The 23,211-nt window shown below is 40.2% G+C and overlaps 2 protein-coding genes across 2 annotated transcripts in view; both read left to right on the forward strand.

Annotated features, from left to right (window-relative positions):
- The window catches only part of LOC307045448 (uncharacterized protein), a 45,804-nt gene extending 40,503 nt beyond the window's left edge, over positions 1 to 5,301 (forward strand). The window contains exon 3 of the mRNA XM_079691127.1: positions 4,191 to 5,301. Coding sequence (XP_079547253.1) covers positions 4,191 to 4,743 — 553 coding nt within the window. The 3' untranslated portion in view covers positions 4,744 to 5,301. The remainder of the gene's footprint in view (positions 1 to 4,190) is intronic.
- Positions 5,302 to 7,960: 2,659 nt separating this feature from the next.
- On the forward strand, positions 7,961 to 20,028 carry LOC307043197 (E3 ubiquitin-protein ligase TRIM21-like). Its single transcript, XM_079687506.1, has 2 exons — positions 7,961 to 8,068; positions 17,840 to 20,028. The coding sequence occupies exon 2, from the start codon at positions 17,848 to 17,850 to the stop codon at positions 19,477 to 19,479; it is 1,632 nt and encodes a 543-aa protein (XP_079543632.1). The 5' UTR covers positions 7,961 to 8,068; positions 17,840 to 17,847; the 3' UTR covers positions 19,480 to 20,028.
- The last annotated feature ends 3,183 nt before the right edge of the window (positions 20,029 to 23,211 follow it).

Here is a 23,211-nt window from a genome sequence, read left to right on the forward strand (position 1 = left end):
TTTTATTTTTCTTGTAATGACAACCTTAGTGCCTCTACCTCCTTCTGGAGATCTTCCCTTTTGACACTGTCATGTACATTTGTTGTAATTTTGGCTTTGTCTATGATATCCTGCACATTAAGAAGTTCGGACATGCCTTCATCCTCTAGCTCGGCCATTTCTTCACGTTCATTATGCTCTGTGACATGAGAAATTAATTGACTGCGAGATTTACCAGTCACATGCACATTATCCGGTCCTGAAATCTCCAGTTCATTGCACACTTTAATCAGTTGTTCTACAGTCAGTGTATACAATGCACCTGTAATGTCCAGCTGCAGCTTCTCCAATTCAGCCTCCATTGTATCAGAGAAGTGGGCAGAAATAGCAAATGAGGGTTTATCTTACTTAATTAGGTTTTTTTGCTGCTCCCTAGTGGTGACTTTTCACACTTCAGGATGCAGGTTACCAACGTTGTCTGAAAACGACCTCGACTGCCTTTCCAAGCTCCTTTCTCCGATGACTGGGTTGTTTAAGGGGATGATTGATCAGAGGATTCCACTAACAACTCAGGGATGGTCCTCAAATCAAATCTCCCAGCAGCGCCTCCAAATGTTATGCCCCTAATATGGGGAAAATATAAGACAAAGGAAACAGAGACGATGTTAGCTTGCTTCAAGTCTTATGTATTATGCCCGCCAACAACATGGTACACATAGCACGCTGTATAATACAGAACATGGATTCTTGATATAAAACAACCACTAACAATGCGCGTACTGCAAACATACATCCAATTTAACACACAAGATGTCACTTTTTAAATGCACAGTACAAACATACATATCCAAATTAACACCCAAACTCCCCTTCTTGGAGCTAAACTACACTATCATAGCTAGCTGCGCTAGCATAGCTAACGGCGCTCGCAAAGCTAGCATACACAGCTACAACAATTACAGAACCTAGAGAAACCCTCCAAAAATACCTCTAACAACTATCACTATTCACATTAATATTATACACAGTCAGTCTACATATATAACGTTTCTCAAGGATGAACTCACCTAATATGGGGAAAATATAAGACAAAGGAAACGGAGACGATGTTAGCTTGCTTCAAGTCTTATGTATTATGCACCCGCGGCAAGCAACACGCGCCCTCTGCTGGACAGACCCGGAAGGTCATCAACCATGACTTATATCTATTACACTTACTCTTTTTTGTATAGCTGTGTCATATTAAAAGCTCACCACCAAAGAACTAGTTGGAGGTTTAAAATGTGAGGCAACTAGGTGTGTCACAAAGTAATGAGAGCTTTGTTATCAGTGTTATTCTTGAACATAAATTGGTCTACACTAGGGCTAAGGTTGTTATCAATATTATATCATCATCTGGATATGAGACTAGATTGTCAGATCTTTCTGAAGTAGTCAAACGGAATGAGTCATTTCCTGGTTTAAAAGGCTGCATTACAGCAAATTGATGTAACGTTCTTAAACTTCCAGACATTTCCATATTTGCTTTTTTTCCTGATTATCCATCAAAAATGTTATTGTGTAAAAATGTTTTGCACAAATAGCCAATCTACAATATTGTTAGAGGTGTTGGGGGAAATGTGTTGTGATGTTTTATATTCTCCATATCACCCAGCCGTAGTCTAAACAACAGGATTTCTGCAGGTCTCCCTTGAAAAAGAGATCGTTGATCTCAATGGGATTTGACATGGTTAAATAAAGGCTACAACATTAGGATGTACTCATTGCTGCTTTGCCATGGTATCCATCTTGAACCTATTATGTCTTGAATGTTGACGGCCCGTACACACGGCAGCGTCGCATGCTTCAACGGAGATGCTACCCATTCACTTTCAATGGGGTGATGTCACGCTTTGCCGAAGTGAAGTGTAGAAGTGTATTTTAAATATGTTCTTCTTCCACACGACAGGTATTAATATGGCTGCTGCAAACTAGTGTTGCTACAAAAGTATAAATTAGGCTTACTAATAAGACAACTCAGATCTGAAGATACACAGGAATCTGCTGCCAAAGTGCAATAAAAAAGACAAAATTAATAGAATCAAACCCATTTTTTGTTGCATTTTATTAGAGTATACAAATAAATGCCTTTAAAATAGGATGCAAGCAACACTAGTTTCTTAACCTGAATTGATAATAGACTATAATCAATGTAAACAGAACAGATCTTAATGTTTGCATTCTTATACCATTTTGTACAATAATTATAATGAATAAGTTCAAACAAAGTAAAACTTACAGCTGATAAATAACGGTACCTAACTTGAGTTTTTATTATATCAAAAACCTGTTGAAATGCTACTGTTATTTTTACTGTCCCCCAAAAGCGCGTCGGCAGCCTCCAGGAATGCTTCTTTCACAACTTCGCCATCTTTGAAAGACTTCATGTGTTTCGGAAAAACGTGACTGACACGATAAGATCCTATGGTAGCAGCCTTGCTCTTGTTGTTGGGCCTGGTGAAAATGGACTGCTGTGCATTTATCTGTCCTTTCAGGCCCCTCCCCTTTTGGGAGAGTAGGGCAGAATTAGGAGGGAATTCCGTCTCGTAGCTTGTGAGCACTGTTTTGAAATGCCGCTCCTAAATGGCCCTTCTTCGATAAAGCCACGCTCGCATTGCAGATGAGACAGATGGACTTTGAATTGGAATTGATACCAAAATAATCATCCTCCCACTCGGAGTGAAAATTATATATTTTGGGCTTTTTTGCTTCAGCCAAAATTGCGGTCTTGTGTGTGTGTGCGGGCTGTCACTCCTTTTGCCACGGACAACGTCAGCAAAATAGTGCCCACTGCCCACCAGCTACGCCCCGACACATCGGGTCGAAAATTATGTTATAGGACATTAACGATAAAACAGAATATTGTTGTTCTATTTTTAGACACATCTCGCGATCGACTGGAAATCTCCCCGCGATCGACCGGTTGGGCACCCCTGCCGTAACGGTTGCTCAAGCTTGGCTTAGTGAAAGTAGAAACAAGTTCAACATATATTAAATTGTAAATGACTCTGGCCAAAATCAATCCCAATTCTCTCTTTTTCTGTAACTGTATTATAAAGACATTGTTCTTCCTTCCACACTACAGGTGTAGATATGGCTGCTGCAAACTATGTACCATCTGAAGATCAGTTTCTCTGCTCAATCTGTCTGGATGTGTTCACTGATCCAGTCACTATACCATGTGGACACAACTTCTGCAAAACCTGCATCACTGAACACTGGGATAGGAGTGACAGGTACCAGTGTCCCATGTGTAAAAAAGAGTTCAACACAAGACCTGAGCTGCACGTTAACACTTTGTTCTCTGAGATGGCTGCACACTTCAGACAGTCGGCTCAACAGAAAGCCAGCAGCAGCAGCAGCTCAGAGCAACAAGTCTTCAAACCAGGAGAAGTTCCCTGTGACGTCTGCACTGAAACCAAACTGAAGGCCCTGAAGTCCTGCCTGGTGTGTCTGACCTCCTACTGTGAGGCTCACCTGGAGCCTCATCTGACAGCTTCAAGTCTGAAAAGACATCAGCTGATCGACCCTGTGGAGAACCTGGAAGACAGGATGTGTCTGAAGCACGATAAACCTCTGGAGGTGTTCTGTAAGACCGACCAGACATGTGTCTGTATGCTCTGCCATTTTTCAGACCACAAGATGCATGATGTGGTTCCTCTGAAAGAAGGATATGTAGGGGAGAAGGCTGAACTTGAGACAGAAATTCATCAGATGATCCAGAAGAGACAACTGAAGATTGAGGAGATCAAACACTCAGTGGACCTCAGTAAGGAAGAAGCAGACAGAGAGATAGCAGAAGGTGTTCAGGTCTTCACTGCTCTGAAGGAGTCTGTTGAGAGAGGCCAGGCCAATCTCATCAACACGATCAAAGAGAAGCAGAAAACTACAGAAAACCAGGCAGAAGATTTCATCAAAGAGCTGGAACAGGAAATCTCTGAGCTGCAGAAGAGAAGATCTGAGGTGGAGCAGGTCACACACTCTGAAGACCACCTCCATCTTCTCCAAAGATTCATGTCCCTTAAAGTTGCTCCACCCACCAAGGACTGGACCGAGGTCAGCATCCATTCATCACATGAGGGAACTGTGGTGAGAGCTGTGGTTCAGCTGGAGGAGACTTTCAGTGAAGAGATGAAGAAGCTGATTGAAGCTGAGCTGAAGAGGATCCAGAGGTACGCAGTGGATGTGACTCTTGATCCTGATACAGCAAATCCATATCTCATTCTGTCTGATGATGGAAAACAAGTGAGTCATGGTGATGTAAAGAAGAATCTCCCAGACAACCCAGAGAGATTTTCCGATTGTATTTGTGTTTTAGGAAAGCAGAGTTTCTCTTCAGGCAGATTTTACTTTGAGGTTCAAGTTAAAGAAAAGACTGGGTGGACTTTAGGAGTGGCCAGAGAGTCGATCAACAGGAAGGGAGATATCTCACTGGGCCCTCATTGGGGTAACTGGACTATATGGCTGAGAAATGGAAATGAGTACAAAGCTCTTGCTGGCCCTTCAGTCCTTCTCTCTCTGAAGTCTCAGCCTCAGAAGGTGGGGGTGTTTGTGGATTATGAGGAGGGTCTGGTCTCCTTTTATGACGTAGATGCTGCAGCTCTTATCTACTCCTTTACTGGCTGCTCCTTCACTGAGAAACTCTATCCATACTTCAGTCCCTTTAATAATGATGATGGTGAAAACTCTTCACCTCTGATCATCTCTCCCGTCAGAGTAAACTAATCACTTATATCCTATATTGATTTTTTTTCCATTCAAGGTAATAAACAAACATATTTAGAGTCAAAACTGTATAACTTCCATCTTATTTTCTACAGAATCTGTTTATTCTGGCAAATCGATTTACACAAGTCAACATTGTAAATTGCTGCATTAATCTTTGTGGAGAATATCTATTCAAACATCTGATGAAGCAACAAACATTATGTTTTACTTCCAGAAGGAATCACTGTTTCTGAAACCATGAAATATATTCCCTTCAGTGTGACAAAATTGTTTTCTATTTGTTGTGCAGCCAAAAAAATGCTTACTTTTCTAATGTAACGGGGCCTTTATTAGGTATAAGGGATATTACATGCTTTTAGTGTCTACAGAATAGAGTATTCAATTGTTATCAACATAAAAAGTTGGACTACATTTGTAGAATAAATGCCGGCAACATTTTTCAATTACTTTAAAAAGGTTGTTTGGTTAATTACTGGTAACTTGAATTGAAGACATCTGTGAATATGTGTTTGTAAAATAAAAAAACCTGTAAAATAAACTTTTTGTTGAACAACAGACCTGAGTGAGCAGTGACTTGAGCATCCAACACTAAACAGATAAGTCTGGTTTAAACGTTAAGTTGTATTTCATGATACATTAATTTAGTTTGAATGAATCCAGCTCAGGAATGATGAACTCTGCCACTACCTATGAACACTACTATATACAGAGAGGAAGTCACTGCATTTAATTAATAAATATCTATCTTTGACAACTATAAATAGTATGAAAAATGCAGTTTCATTTAATTAAAATCTCCTTGTTTATAATTATTTGACCTCAGCTCTATCGAGGGATGGGTGAGACGGCTAAAATCAACTATACCCATTATAGGTCATTTCATCCCCATAAGTATAAGGGGTTTAACGATACCAACAACTCAAGGTATGATAATATAAGGATAACAAGTCAATGATATTTGTCAAGATTAGAAAAATAAATTAATATCCTTCATAAATGTATGAATCTGATGCATCAGCTTTTGTATTCATATGAAATTAGTTTAATATTTTAACTTGAAACGGCATCCATTTTCCTTCTTTGAGTTTATTTCTTAAAAAAACTAAACTCAAATGAAGTTCCCTGCCATTTTAAATGTAGAATTAACTCACAATGAGGTCCTCTTGTGAGAAATCTAATCAGTTCCCAGTTTTATTTTGTACATCCAGATCAAACTAATGCTAAATAATACACCAGTCCTGCAATAAATATAATATAAATATAATGGGCATCAATGAGGATAGATAACAAGAAAAGGTCAAAAGTAGTCACATATCTAAAATGATCTTATTTGACATTACATTGTATATTACTATTATTAAAATACTAGATTGATATTGCCTGGGTGAAAAAGGTAAAAAATCTCTGTCTCAAAGAAACTAAATTGTTCTGGTTAAAGGGGACCTATCATGCAAAATGCACTTTTTGATGTCTTTTATACATAAATATGCGTGTCGGGGAACTCACGCAGCGTCAAAAAATAAAACCCTGATCCATGATATGGCGTTTCATCACGGCAGTATTTTAGACAGTAGCTGCCGGGTCCCGCATGAGCTCAGCCCCCTCCTTTTTTTGTTGCTGTTGCTTTTCTTAAAGCTTTATAGCCAAAATCAGCACTTTTGAAACAGGAAGTGAAATAGAGGGATATGAGGCATGGCTAGAATGGGTGATCTGTTTGGTATTTTGATAAAAACTAAAAAGTGCGTATTTAGAGAGTCTGAAAAAAAGTGCATATTTAGAGAGTCTTAAAAAACACATAAAAAGTGAAAGATTTAGCAATGTTCAACTTACATTTTTCATTTCATTTATAACCTTTATTTAACCAGATTGGTCCCATTGAGATCATAGATCTCTTTTTCAAGGGAGACCTGCAGCATATAGGTTCCACATGAAACATAAAACAATAAAGGACATCATACATTATATTTACAGGATACATTTACATAGTTATAGACATTTACAAGGGCCCATAGTATCAATGAGCATTTCATTTAGCCTAGCTTTAAAAACATGCAGAGGAAGGAGATTGCTCAGTTTCAATTCTTGCTGAAGATTGTTCCAAGCAAGTGGAGCTGCGCACATAAAAGCTGTCTTACCTACAGTAAGACAGTCCTTGCTCTTGGCACATCTAACAATACTACATCATGTGATCTCAGACAATAGCTGCTTGCAACTCTCTGTGTTATCAGAGAGCAGATATAATACGGGAGTTTACGTTAACAAAGCTTTATAAATAAACATGTACCAATGACTGAGCCTCTTTACAGTAAGTGATGGCAAACCTGCCTTGGTATACAGTGTACAGTGATGAGTAAGTGCTTTACAATTTGTGACAAATCTCAGTGTGCTGTGATAGGCGGCATCTAACTTAATCAGGCAATAGGCAGGTGCATTCATATACAACCAATCACCATAGTCCAGCACAGAAAGAATGATTGGTTTGTAAGTACAGTAAAACATAAATAATTGTAATTCTGAATGTTTCTTGAGATCTGACAGCCTTCCTCTTCTACACTTCTATATGTCATCACACAGAACGACCACTAGATGGATCACAAGACTGAGATATGATGAGACAAAGGTTACTTCTTACTCAAAAGGCAAACAATTACATGAGTCAACAAACCTTCAAGTGAGGATAATCACTTATACAAGGACATGAAATATAAACAACCTAAGAGAAATCTCAACAAAGAGACCCCAGCTAATCTTTGCCAGTTTATCAACAAAGTTTGAGAGTTTATTTCTTTAATAAAATCCTTTAAATAAAGTTCCCTGCACTTTTAGAAGTAGAATTAACTCACAAAGTGATCCCCTTTTTATAAACACAGTTTTATTACACACATCTAGATACAAATTCATGCTAAATAATACACCAGTCCTGCCATAGGTATGGTATCAATGAGGAGAGGTTCCAATGAAATAAACTGTTCTGGTTAAAGTATAGCTGAGACAGTTTCAACATAATAAAGAAAAACCTTTTCACATATCTCACTCTCTCCACTGTTAGCACCAACTTTGCTCCATTTTAACCTGAAGAGTCGCTGGTATTTCCCAACACCTGTGTGAATCAGAGGGAGGGAACACAACCAGCTGCAGTGAGAGGAGGAGCTACAGAGGAAAGAGGAGAGCTTACACGTCACACTCAGGAAACGAAAGTTAAGTTAGTCAGAAAGGCAGCCACACTGCAGTCGAGACTAGTCTCTGTTTCTGTCTAAAGAAAATACAAACTGAGTTCATCAGGTCTTTCTCAACAACACAGCAGAGTCTCTGTCAAACACTGGTGAGTACAGCTGATTATATTTACACTGTCAACTAAATATGATATAAGTATGTTGTTGTTTGTCTTCATGCCTACGGTTCAACCCTCTGGATTTAACTAACTTGTTACTGATTATCTGCGGTTAGGAGTTTATCCTCATTCCTGGTTTCCTGACATTATTAATGTTTATTGATTACTTCCTACATACTGCTTATGTTATGCCCCTAATATGGGGAAAATATAAGACAAAGGAAACAGAGACGATGTTAGCTTGCTTCAAGTCTTATGTATTATGCCCGCCAACAACATGGTACACATAGCACGCTGTATAATACAGAACATGGATTCTTGATATAAAACAACCACTAACAATGCGCTTACTGCAAACATACATCCAATTTAACACACAAGATGTCACTTTTTAAATGCACAGTACAAACATACATATCCAAATTAACACCCAAACTCCCCTTCTTGGAGCTAAACTCCACTATCATAGCTAGCTGCGCTAGCATAGCTAACGGCGCTCGCAAAGCTAGCATACACAGCTACAACAATTACAGAACCTAGAGAAACCCTCCAAAAATACCTCTAACAACTATCACTATTCACATTAATATTATACACAGTCAGTCTACATATATAACGTTTCTCACGGATGAACTCACCTAATATGGGGAAAATATAAGACAAAGGAAACAAAGACGATGTTAGCTTGCTTCAAGTCTTATGTGTTATGCACCCGCGGCAAGCAACACGCGCCCTCTGCTGGACAGACCCGGAAGGTCATCAACCATGACTTATATCTATTACACACTCCCCTTCAAAACAGATGTCGTCCCGACATTCTAATCCACAATATTATGCCTACATGTCAGCAACATCTATAACATTTATTAAACACATACCACGCTCACTGTTCAGTCTGGCAAACGTGCACACACTCAATTTACACATTTAAGCCCTTGGCTTAGTAGAAAGTCCATCCTTGTATGACAAACATATGTTCACAAGCTCTCCGTTTGTTTTTGTTTTTTACAGTCCCTGAATGTATGTTGTGTGTGTGAGTGCTCTACTTCTTGCTGCATATGTGGCCAGAAGAAACGGTCTCGAATATGCATTATTTCAGGCTAAACATGTTTAGTACATTTACCTATAAAGTGCAATTTTACAGTCTGGAACTCTTTTCATACATTTGTTTTTGACCTCCTTTGTCACACATAGTTTCAACATAGTCCGTTGCTACCTTGTTAACAGTTCTGCCTGTGCAGCATGTCCAAGTAAACTACACTCCTTTAAAACAGGTGAGTGAGATATGATTGACTGTAACAGTGTCATGTAATGATATATTGTGTGAAAACACAGCCCATAAATGTATCTCATGTCAACAATCACTTTGAATGTGACCTCTGCCGTCCATTTTCCTTTTTATGTGTTCTTTGAGGGTAATGTATGTGCATTTACTCAGTTCAATGGTGTGCAATGTCACTACCCTCATATCCATAGTACTGCTGAAAGTGGTATGGCGGTACAGTGTGTGTCCATGGCACCTTTAAGTTTGTATGCAGAGGTGGTGCTTTTATGTTGTAGCAGGCTGGTGAGCCAAGCCTATCATATGTGAAGACCTTTGGTCGTCTGCATTGTCGTTGATGCCCTTGAAGCTCCTTACTACTGGGGTCACTTTGAGCAGGTGATGGGACAGCATTCTCCACAGGTAGATCCTCAACGTAGCTGTCATTCTCCACAGGTAGATCCTCAACGCAGCTGTTTTCAACGTAGCTCTCATTCTCCACAGGTAGATCCTCAACATAGCTGTCCTCAACGTAGCTGTCCTCCCCCTCCGGCAAGTACCCAACTTCGTGTGCCATTTCTTGTTCTTTCTCTGGCTCAGCTGACAGGTTTTCCTCAGAGTGTATGCATTCAAGCTCCACAGGTGTACTAGTGCACGCAGGATTCACTGTCTCAGGTGGGCATGGATTTGATTGCTGCTTAAGTGGTGCTAGATAATACTCATCATCCTCTTCCTCCTCCCCTGTTTGCTCCGCTTCCTCATTTCTCTCCACACTCTTTCTCTTTGCACGTGGCTGTACTTGAGTTTCCAGCGGCAGGTTGTCACATGGGAGGAGAAGATTACGATGTAAAACCCTTGATCTCCCTGTCCCTCTCTCAGGTCTGAGTTCATAAACAGGGATATCTTGACTCACTTGACGCACAACTGTGTGAATAGCATCTTCCCAGTGATTTCTCAGTTTGCCAGGACCACCGCGAGGTGTCATGTTCCTGATTAATACACGATCACCAGGCTGTAATACTGAGCTTCTCACCTTACTGCCATAATGTGTCTTGCTTCTCATAGCAGCTTTGTGAGCATTTTCTCTTGTGATCTCGTATGCCTCCTCCATGCCCTGCCTCCACTTTTCCATGTAACGATGATGATTACTGTCCCCTTGCTCCACGGTCAAGTCGAACAGCATATCAACTGGCAACCGTGGAGAGCGTCCGTACAACAGGTTGAAGGGTGAGAAACCTGTGACATCACTACGAGTACAGTTGTAGGAGTAAATCAGTTTATTTAGTGAGTCTTTCCAGTTAGTCTTTTGTCTCTCTGTGAGGGTCTTTAACATCTGGAGTAATGTTCGGTTAAACCGCTCGACCTGTCCGTTTCCTTGTGGGTGGTAGGGAGTGGTTCTCGACCCAGCAACTCCACAGTACTTTTTCAATTGTGTGAACAATTGGTTTTCAAATTCACCACCCTGATCATGGTGTATTCTTGTCGGAAAGCCGAATCTCAGCACATAGTCGTTAAAGATTTTTTCTGCAACTGTTTTTCCTGATTTGGAAGTCGTGGCGTAGGCCTGGGCAAAACGTGTAAAGTGGTCAACAATTACAAGAATATATTCATAACCACCCTTACATTTGTCAAGGTGCAAGAAATCAATTGAGACAAGCTCAAACGGTTGAGTGGTGACAATGTTCGTCAGTGGCGCTCTTGTCTGACGGCTTGGTTTCTTGTGCTTGAGGCACACACATCTCCTCATGACATAATCTTCGATTTCTCGTTGCATGTAGGGCCAGTAAAACCGGTCCCGTACCAAAGATGTAGTCCTGTCTGCACTTTGATGGCCCATTTCATCATGGAGCTCCTTTAATACTGTACTTTTGTGCTTTTCTGGAAGCACAAGCTGTGTTCTGTTTGAAGTTTTCCTGTACAACACTCCACTCTCATTCATCTCCAACTTGTCCCACTCTCTTAGCAGACATAAGATTTGTGAACTGAGTTGTTTGAGTTCTGAGCCTGATGGCTTCTTTTCTGCCAGCTTGTACTGAATCACTGCTCCAACATTGGGATCATTTCTTTGGTCATGTTTGATCTGTCCTATTGTCAATGGAATGATGGATGCATCTACAGTTAATGCTGCACAACTTAATGAGACACCCATGGACCATGACACACTGGATTCATCCTGGTTCTCCACTGCTTGTGTAGCTGCTCCAATCACATCATATGACATTTCCTCTGTACACTCATCCATGAATACTTCCACGTCCAAAGGCATTCTGGACAGACTGTCAGCATCAATGTTTTCCTTACCAGGACGGTATTTAATTATGAAATGGAAGTCTGCCAGTTCTGCTACCCATCGACAACCTGTTGCATTCAGTTTGGCAGTGGACAGTACATATGTAAGTGGGTTATTGTCACTGTAGACGGTGAAGAATGGTGCATAGTATAGGTAATCACGGAATTTTTCTGTGATTGCCCATTTGAGGGCAAGAAACTCTAATTTGCCTGAGTGTAGATTGTAATTTTTCTCTGCTGTTGTTAAAGTACGTGAACCATAAGCAATCACACGAAGCTTTCCATTTTGCTTTTGGTACAATACTGCCCCCAATCCCTGGTTGGAAGCATCGGTATGGAGGACAAATGGCTGTGAAAACTCTGGGAAACCTAGAACAGGAGGCTGCGAGAGACAGTCTATCAACTGTTCCAATATTAACTGATGCATGTCAGTCCATTTGATGGGTGTGTTGGATGAAACTCCTCTACTGTTTCTTTTTGTTTTCGTTTTTTTCAGCATTTCAGTTTCTGTAGGTGCTTTAAGCAGGTCATACAAGGGACAGGCAATACGTGAAAAATCTTTGATATACTGCCTGTAATAACTTAATAGTCCCATTATTGCTCTTAACTCACCGATAGTTCCTGGGTGTTTGTTTTTCAGGGCCGTTACTGCAGCAGTATCGGCAGGGTCCACTCTATTTCCCTCAGCAGACACAATTCTTCCAAGGTAACGTACTTGTGTTTTAAACAGGTCACACTTTCTGGGCTTTAGTTTTATCCCATGCTCCCTCAGCCGTTGCAGCACCCTTCTGACAGCATTGATATGATCCTCAAATGTCCTGCTAAACACAAGAACATCATCAAAATATGGCACACATATTTCATCCCTTAAGCCCTCCAAGCACACTTCCATGCAGCGCTGGAATGCTGCAGGGGCATTCATGAGTCCAAACGGGATTCGTACCCACTCATAAAGGCCCCAGGGGGTCACAAAGGCTGTTAGGTGTCTACTGTCTTTGGCCATGAAACCCTGGTGGTATGCCTTACCCTGGTCCAGCAGTGAAAAGAGTGTGTTTCCTCCCAGGTTATCCATAATGTCCTGTACTCTGGGGATGGGATGGCGATCTGAGTGGGTTTTCCTGTTGAGCTCCCTGTAGTCAATACATAAACGTAGAGTTCCGTCCTTTTTTCTTACGCAGACGATTGGAGAGGAGTAGGAAGACATGGACTTTTCAACCCACCCTTGTGCTATCAAGTCCAGTAAGTAATCTTTCATCTCCTTGTATAAGGGTTTTGGAACAGAGCGGTAGGCTCTTGACACTGGCTCAGCATCTTGTAGTGAAATCTTCATTTGCAAGTTTTCCACACAGCCTATGTCGTCATCAGACTTGGAAAATGAGTCTGATTCTTCTCTTAGCATCTGACTGACTATTTGTCTCTGGTGTTCATCAAGGTGAGTCAAATCCACAGGAGGATCCCACTGCTCATGCACAGGCGGGCTTTCACTGGAGATCTGGGCGTTGACATGGTGGATTGATGCAGCAGGTTTTTGGTCTGTTTTAAATATGTTTGCAGGATATACTGATCTGACTGACTGTACAGTTCCAATAATAGTTCTTGCTGCCATCGTAATGTCATGATTTGTTGTGTTTTGCACACTAACAATAATTCTTGGGACTGTATCTGCCTTCACGGACACAAGAGTATCACAAAACTCTAATCCTTCAGGCCATTGTGGGTTCTCATTTGGCTCAAAAACCAGAGTTTTATCCTCTTTGAAAAATGGAGTCTGTACTCGACACTCGAGTTGAATGGAGTTACGTTTAGGCACACTAACTCTCATTTGCTGTTCTTACGTTATAGTCACATGTCTGTCCTACACTCACAGCATTAATAAAGGCTTTTGCTTTGTTTTTTCGAAGATGAGGAAAGGCAATTTTTACTGCCTGTACAAGCTTCTCTTTATCCCCATGTCTTTTCTGGCCTGGCTGTCTGGCTATCACAAGGTGCTCAATGACATTAAAGCCAATAATGGGACACTGCTGTTGGTTACCTTTTAGCACTAGCATGGGTATTAGCAACTCGGTATCACTTGCAGTAAGTTTAAAGGACACTTCAAGCCAACCAACATATGGCATTTCTGTACCATTGGCCGCTTCAATTTGTAAAGAGTCTATAGGGTCAATTAGCTCTGCTACATCTCTTAGCGGTACATCAGTTAGATGGCTTTCTTTCCATACCTCATCTATAGCACAAATTTGTGAGCCTGTATCCCAGAGGGCCTGAGTTTTCTGTTCGTGTAGGAAACACCTGATGAGGCACTTTTTTCCTACTAACTCTCTCACAGTAGCTGTTTTTTCTTTTGCAATATTTTGTTTGTGCTTGGATTTGTCATGTGACTGTGTCGCTTTCTTAATACCTGAACATGTGTATGTCTTACAATGCCTTTTGTGTGCAGGCCAATGGTTCTCCTGACATTCTTTAGAACAATACAGTGTAATTTTGAAAGTTGAACAGTATTGTAGTTCCCTACTCTTTTTCTCTTCATTGCAATTTGCATGAGGAGAGGCTGCAGGTCACTTTTAATATTGTCATTCTGTAGACCAGTCAGGACAGTATGCATGAAGAGACTCTGGACTAGTGCTGGGTCATATTTTAGGTTTGACTCGGCTTCTTGAGAAGCAAACAGGATTTTCTGTCTCATGTCCATAGTTCTAATCAGGAAGTTTTGAGGCGTTTCTTTACTACTCTGAACCTCAGAGGTGAGTTGTTTGTATAACTCTGTGGCACCTTTCTCCTGGTAATGAGACCTGAGAATTCGGCGAAGGGCAGGCAGTGTAAGGTTTTCCTTCCCTTCAAGGTAACTCCGTAACTGCAGGCCTGGTGTGATGGCACGGATTACAGCATCAATGATCTCTGACTCTGGGTAGCCCTTACTAAAGCCATTTTCAATTTGTCTGGCCAGACTAGAAAATGTGAGCCTATCTTTTTGTCCTGGCTCGCCTATTTGGCCTGCGATCTTAAGATCTTTACGCCACATAGAACTACTGGGGAGTACTTGGGCCAGATTTCTTTCTGGGGGGCTGAACCCGGCAGGGTGGTTCATGCTTGTGTTCATTAGGTCATGCATTGCATTTTCTTTTTCTTGTAATGACAACCTTAGTGCCTCTACCTTCTTCTGGAGATCTTCCCTTTTGACACTGTCATGTACATTTGTTGTAATTTTGTCTTTGTCTATGATATCCTGCACATTAAGAAGTTCGGACATGCCTTCATCCTCTAGCTCGGCCATTTCTTCACGTTCATTATGCTCTGTGACATGAGAAATTAATTGACTGCGAGATTTACCAGTCACATGCACATTATCCGGTCCTGAAATCTCCAGTTCATTGCACACTTTAATCAGTTGTTCTACAGTCAGTGTATACAATGCACCTGTAATGTCCAGCTGCAGCTTCTCCAATTCAGCCTCCATTGTATCAGAGAAGTGGGCAGAAATAGCAAATGAGGGTTTATCTTACTTAATTAGGTTTTTTTGCTGCTCCCTAGTGGTGACTTTTCACACTTCAGGATGCAGGTTACCAACGTTGTCTGAAAACGACCTCGACTGCCTTTCCAAGCTCCTTTCTCCGATGACTGGGTTGTTTAAGGGGATGATTGATCAGAGGATTCCACTAACAACTCAGGGATGGTCCTCAAATCAAATCTCCCAGCAGCGCCTCCAAATGTTATGCCCCTAATATGGGGGAAATATAAGACAAAGGAAACAGACGATGTTAGCTTGCTTCAAGTCTTATGTATTATGCCCGCCAACAACATGGTACACATAGCACGCTGTATAATACAGAACATGGATTCTTGATATAAAACAACCACTAACAATGCGCGTACTGCAAACATACATCCAATTTAACACACAAGATGTCACTTTTTAAATGCACAGTACAAACATACATATCCAAATTAACACCCAAACTCCCCTTCTTGGAGCTAAACTACACTATCATAGCTAGCTGCGCTAGCATAGCTAACGGCGCTCGCAAAGCTAGCATACACAGCTACAACAATTACAGAACCTAGAGAAACCCTCCAAAAATACCTCTAACAACTATCACTATTCACATTAATATTATACACAGTCAGTCTACATATATAACGTTTCTCAAGGATGAACTCACCTAATATGGGGAAAATATAAGACAAAGGAAACAGACGATGTTAGCTTGCTTCAAGTCTTATGTATTATGCACCCGCGGCAAGCAACACGCGCCCTCTGCTGGACAGACCCGGAAGGTCATCAACCATGACTTATATCTGTTACACTTACTCTTTTTTGTATAGCTGTGTCATATTAAAAGCTCACCACCAAAGAACTAGTTGGAGGTTTAAAATGTGAGGCAACTAGGTGTGTCACAAAGTAATGAGAGCTTTGTTATCAGTGTTATTCTTGAACATAAATTGGTCTACACTAGGGCTAAGGTTGTTATCAATATTATATCATCATCTGGATATGAGACTAGATTGTCAGATCTTTCTGAAGTAGTCAAACGGAATGAGTCATTTCCTGGTTTAAAAGGCTGCATTACAGCAAAGTGATGTAACGTTCTTAAACTTCCAGACATTTCCATATTTGCTTTTTTTCCTGATTATCCATCAAAAATGTTATTGTGTAAAAATGTTTTGCACAAATAGCCAATCTACAATATTGTTAGAGGTGTTGGGGGAAATGTGTTGTGATGTTTTATATTCTCCATATCACCCAGCCGTAGTCTAAACAACAGGATTTCTGCAGGTCTCCCTTGAAAAAGAGATCGTTGATCTCAATGGGATTTGACATGGTTAAATAAAGGCTACAACATTAGGATGTACTCATTGCTGCTTTGCCATGGTATCCATCTTGAACCTATTATGTCTTGAATGTTGACGGCCCGTACACACGGCAGCGTCGCATGCTTCAACGGAGATGCTACCCATTCACTTTCAATGGGGTGACGTCACGCTTTGCCGAAGTGAAGTGTAGAAGTGTATTTTAAATATGTTCTTCTTCCACACGACAGGTATTAATATGGCTGCTGCAAACTAGTGTTGCTACAAAAGTATAAATTAGGCTTACTAATAAGACAACTCAGATCTGAAGCTACACAGGAATCTGCTGCCAAAGTGCAATAAAAAAGACAAAATTAATAGAATCAAACCCATTTTTTGTTGCATTTTATTAGAGTATACAAATAAATGCCTTTAAAATAGGATGCAAGCAACACTAGTTTCTTAACCTGAATTGATAATAGACTATAACCAATGTAAACAGAACAGATCTTAATGTTTGCATTCTTATACCATTTTGTACAATAATTATAATGAATAAGTTCAAACAAAGTAAAACTTACAGCTGATTAATAACGGTACCTAACTTGAGTTTTTATTATATCAAAAACCTGTTGAAATGCTACTGTTATTTTTACTGTCCCCCAAAAGTGTGTCGGCAGCCTCCAGGAATGCTTCTTTCACAACTTCGCCGTCTTTGAAAGACTTCATGTGTTTCGGAAAAACGTGACTGACACGATAAGATCCTATGGTAGCAGCCTTGCGCTTGTTGTTGGGCCTGGTGAAAATGGACTGCTGTGCATTTATCTGTCCTTTCAGGCCCCTCCCCTTTTGGGAGCGTAGGGCAGAATTAGGAGGGAATTCCGTCTCGTAGCTTGTGTGCACTGTTTTGAAATGCCGCTCCTAAATGGCCCTTCTTCGATAAAGCCACGCTCGCATTGCAGATGAGACAGATGGACTTTGAATTGGAATTGATACCAAAATAATCATCCTCCCACTCGGAGTGAAAATTATATATTTTGGGCTTTTTTGCTTCAGCCAAAATTGCGGTCTTGTGTGTGTGTGCGGGCTGTCACTCCTTTTGCCACGGACAACGTCAGCAAAATAGTGCCCACTGCCCACCAGCTACGCCCCGACACATCGGGTCGAAAATTATGTTATAGGACATTAACGATAAAACAGAATATTGTTGTTCTATTTTTAGACACATCTCGCGATCGACTGGAAATCTCCCCGCGATCGACCGGTTGGGCACCCCTGCCGTAACGGTTGCTCAAGCTTGGCTTAGTGAAAGTAGAAACAAGTTCAACATATATTAAATTGTAAATGACTCTGGCCAAAATCAATCCCAATTCTCTCTTTTTCTGTAACTGTATTATAAAGACATTGTTCTTCCTTCCACACTACAGGTGTAAATATGGCTGCTGCAAACGATGTACCATCTGAAGATCAGTTTCTCTGCTCAATCTGTCTGGATGTGTTCACTGATCCAGTCACTATACCATGTGGACACAACTTCTGCAAAACCTGCATCACTGAACACTGGGATAGGAGTGACAGGTACCAGTGTCCCATGTGTAAAAAAGAGTTCAACACAAGACCTGAGCTGCACGTTAACACTTTGTTCTCTGAGATGGCTGCACACTTCAGACAGTCGGCTCAACAGAAAGCCAGCAGCAGCAGCAGCTCAGAGCAACAAGTCTTCAAACCAGGAGAAGTTCCCTGTGACGTCTGCACTGAAACCAAACTGAAGGCCCTGAAGTCCTGCCTGGTGTGTCTGACCTCCTACTGTGAGGCTCACCTGGAGCCTCATCTGACAGCTTCAAGTCTGAAAAGACATCAGCTGATCGACCCTGTGGAGAACCTGGAAGACAGGATGTGTCTGAAGCACGATAAACCTCTGGAGCTGTTCTGTAAGACCGACCAGACATGTGTCTGTATGCTCTGCCATTTTTCAGACCACAAGATGCATGATGTGGTTCCTCTGAAAGAAGGATATGTAGGGGAGAAGGCTGAACTTGAGACAGAAATTCATCAGATGATCCAGAAGAGACAACTGAAGATTGAGGAGATCAAACACTCAGTGGACCTCAGTAAGGAAGAAGCAGACAGAGAGATAGCAGAAGGTGTTCAGGTCTTCACTGCTCTGAAGGAGTCTGTTGAGAGAGGCCAGGCCAATCTCATCAACACGATCAAAGAGAAGCAGAAAACTACAGAAAACCAGGCAGAAGATTTCATCAAAGAGCTGGAACAGGAAATCTCTGAGCTGCAGAAGAGAAGATCTGAGGTGGAGCAGGTCACACACTCTGAAGACCACCTCCATCTTCTCCAAAGATTCATGTCCCTTAAAGTTGCTCCACCCACCAAGGACTGGACCGAGGTCAGCATCCATTCATCACATGAGGGAACTGTGGTGAGAGCTGTGGTTCAGCTGGAGGAGACTTTCAGTGAAGAGATGAAGAAGCTGATTGAAGCTGAGCTGAAGAGGATCCAGAGGTACGCAGTGGATGTGACTCTTGATCCTGATACAGCAAATCCATATCTCATTCTGTCTGATGATGGAAAACAAGTGAGTCATGGTGATGTAAAGAAGAATCTCCCAGACAACCCAGAGAGATTTTCCGATTGTATTTGTGTTTTAGGAAAGCAGAGTTTCTCTTCAGGCAGATTTTACTTTGAGGTTCAAGTTAAAGAAAAGACTGGGTGGACTTTAGGAGTGGCCAGAGAGTCGATCAACAGGAAGGGAGATATCTCACTGGGCCCTCATTGGGGTAACTGGACTATATGGCTGAGAAATGGAAATGAGTACAAAGCTCTTGCTGGCCCTTCAGTCCTTCTCTCTCTGAAGTCTCAGCCTCAGAAGGTGGGGGTGTTTGTGGATTATGAGGAGGGTCTGGTCTCCTTTTATGACGTAGATGCTGCAGCTCTTATCTACTCCTTTACTGGCTGCTCCTTCACTGAGAAACTCTATCCATACTTCAGTCCCTTTAATAATGATGATGGTGAAAACTCTTCACCTCTGATCATCTCTCCCGTCAGAGTAAACTAATCACTTATATCCTATATTGATTTTTTTTCCATTCAAGGTAATAAACAAACATATTTAGAGTCAAAACTATATAACTTCCATCTTATTTTCTACAGAATCTGTTTATTCTGGCAAATCGATTTACACAAGTCAACATTGTAAATTGCTGCATTAATCTTTGTGGAGAATATCTATTCAAACATCTGATGAAGCAACAAACATTATGTTTTACTTCCAGAAGGAATCACTGTTTCTGAAACCATGAAATATATTCCCTTCAGCGTGATGAAATTGTTTTTTCTATTTGTTGTGCAGCCAAAAAAATGTTTACTTTTCTAATGTAACGGGGCCTTTATTAGGTATAAGGGATATTACATGCTTGTAGTGTTAACAGAATAGAGTATTCAATTGTTATCAACATAAAAAGTTGGACTACATTTGTAGATTAAATGCCAGCAACATTTTCTACTTTTTGTAAAAGGTGGTTTGGTTAATTACTGATAACTTGAATCGAAGACATCTGTGAATATGTGTTTGTAAAATAAAAAAACCTGTAAAATAAACTTTTTGTTGAACGACAGACCTGAGTGAGCAGTGACTTGAGCATCCAACACTACACAGATTAGTCTGGTTCAAACGTTAAGTTGTATTTCATGATACATTAATTTAGTTTTAATGAATCCAGCTCAGGAATGATGGACTCTGCCACTACCTATGAACACTACTATATACAGAGAGGAAGTCACTGCATTTAATTAATAATTATCTATCTTTGACAACTATAAATAGTATGAAAAATGCAGTTTCATTTAATTAAAATCTCCTTGTTTATAATTATTTGACCTCAGCTCTATCGAGGGATGGGTGAGATGGCTAAAATCAACTATACCCATTATAGGTCATTTCATCCCCATAAGTATAAGGGGTTTAACAATACCAACAACTCAAGGTATGATAATATAAGGATAACAAGTCAATGATATTTGTCAAGATTAGAAAAATAAATTAATATCCTTCATAAATGTATGAATCTGATGCATCAGCTTTTGTATTCATATGAAATTAGTTTAATATTTTAACTTGAAACGGCATCCATTTTCCTTATTTGAGTTTATTTCTTAAAAAAACTCAACTCAAATGAAGTTTTAAATGTAGAGTTAACTCACAATGAGGTCCTCTTGTGAGAAATCTAATCAGTTCCCAGTTTTATTTTGTACATCCAGATCAAACTAATGCTAAATAATACACCAGTCCTGCAATAAATATAATGGGCATCAATGAGGATAGATAACAGGAAAAGGTCAAAAGTAGTCACATATCTAAAATGATCTTATTTGACATTACATTGTATATTACTATTATTAAAATACTAGATTGATATTGCCTGGGTGAAAAAGCTAAAAAATCTCTGTCTCCAAGAAACTAAATTGTTCTGGTTAAAGGGGACCTATCATGCAAAATGCACTTTTTGATGTCTTTTATACATAAATATGCGTGTCGGGGAACTCACGCAGCGTCAAAAAATAAAACCCTGATCCATGATATGGCGTTTCATCACGGCAGTATTTTAGACAGTAGCTGCCGGGTCCCGCATGAGCTCAGCCCCCTCCTTTTTTTGTTGCTGTTACTTTTCTTAAAGCTTTATAGCCAAAATCAGCACTTTTGAAACAGGAAGTGAAAGAGGGATATGAGGCATGGCTAGAATGGGTGATCTGTTTGGTATTTAGATAAAAACTAAAAAGTGCGTATTTAGAGAGTCTGAAAAAAAGTGCATATTTAGAGAGTCTTAAAAAACACATAAAAAGTGAAAGATTTAGCAATGTTCAACTTACATTTTTCATTTCATTTCAAACCTTTATTTAACGAGATTGGTCCCATTGAGATCATAGATCTCTTTTTCAAGGGAGACCTGCAGCATATAGGTTCCACATGAAACATAAAACAATAAAGGACATCACAAATTATATTTACAGGATACATTTACATAGTTATAGACATTTACAAGTGCCCATAGTATCAATGAGCATTTCATTTAGCCTAGCTTTAAAAACATGCAGAGGAAGGAGATTGCTCAGTTTCAATTCTTGCTGAAGATTGTTCCAAGCAAGTGGAGCTGCGCACATAAAAGCTGTCTTACCTACAGTAAGACAGTCCTTGCTCTTGGCACACCTAACAATACTACATCATGTGATCTCAGACAATAGCTGCTTGCAACTCTCTGTGTTATCAGAGAGCAGATATAATACGGGAGTTTACCCAACAAAGCTTTATAAATAAACATGTACCAATGACTGAGCCTCTTTACAGTAAGTGATGGCAAACCTGCCTTGGTATACAGTGTACAGTGATGAGTAAGTGCTTTACAATCAGACAAATCTCAGTGTGCTGTGATAGGCGGCATCTAACTTGATCAGGCAATAAGCAGGTGCATTCATATACAACCAATCACCATAGTCCAGCACAGAAAGAATGATTGGTTTGTAAGTAGGCCTACAGTAAAACATAAATAATTGTAATTCTGAATGTTTCTTGAGATCTGACAGCCTTCCTCTTCTACACTTCTATATGTCATCACACAGAACGACCACTAGATGGATCACAAGACTCAGATATGATGAGACAAAGGTTACTTCTTACTCAAAAGGCAAACAATTACATGAGTCAACAAACCTTCATGTGAGGATAATCACTTACACAAGGACATGAAATATAAACAACCTAAGAGAAATCTCAAGAAAGAGACCCCAGCTAATCTTTGCCAGTTTATCAACAAAGTTTGAGAGTTTATTTCTTTAATAAAATCCTTTAAATAAAGTTCCCTGCACTTTTAGAAGTAGAATTAACTCACAAAGTGATCCCCTTTTTATAAACACAGTTTTATTACATACATCTAGATACAAATTCATGCTAAATAATACACCAGTCCTGCCACAGATATGGTATCAATGAGGAGAGGTTCCAATGAAATAAACTGTTCTGGTTAAAGTATAGCTGAGACAGTTTCAACATAATAAAGAAAAACATTTTCACATATCTCACTCTCTCCACTGTTAGCACCAACTTTGCTCCATTTTAACCTGAAGAGTCGCTGGTATTTCCCAACACCTGTGTGAATCAGAGGGAGGGAACACAACCAGCTGCAGTGAGAGGAGGAGCTACAGAGGAAAGAGGAGAGCTTACACGTCACACTCAGGAAACGAAAGTTAAGTTAGTTAGAGAGGCAGCCACACTGCAGTCGAGACTAGTCTCCGTTTCTGTCTAAAGAAAATACAAACTGAGTTCATCAGATCTTTCTCAACAACACAGCAGAGTCTCTGTCAAACACTGGTGAGTACATCTGATTATATTTACACTGTCAACTAAATATGATATAAGTATGGTGTTGTTTGTCCTCAGGCCTACGGTTCAGCCCTCTGGATTTAACTAACTTGTTACTGATTATCTGCGGTTAGGAGTTTATCCTCATTCCTGGTTTCCTGACATTATTAATGTTTATTGATTACTTCCTACATACTGCTTATGTTATGCCCCTAATATGGGGAAAATATAAGACAAAGGAAACAGAGACGATGTTAGCTTGCTTCAAGTCTTATGTATTATGCCCGCCAACAACATGGTACACATAGCACGCTGTATAATACAGAACATGGATTCTTGATATAAAACAACCACTAACAATGCGCGTACTGCAAACATACATCCAATTTAACACACAAGATGTCACTTTTTAAATGCACAGTACAAACATACATA

Source organism: Notothenia rossii (genome assembly GCF_949606895.1).
Source record: "Notothenia rossii genome assembly, chromosome: 1".
In the NCBI taxonomy this organism is placed as follows: domain Eukaryota; kingdom Metazoa; phylum Chordata; class Actinopteri; order Perciformes; family Nototheniidae; genus Notothenia; species Notothenia rossii.

Coding starts and splice junctions, on each gene's coding strand:
- LOC307043197 (XM_079687506.1), top strand. CDS start 17,848: ATGGCTGCTGCAAACGATGTACCATCTGAAGATCAGTTTCTCTGCTCA.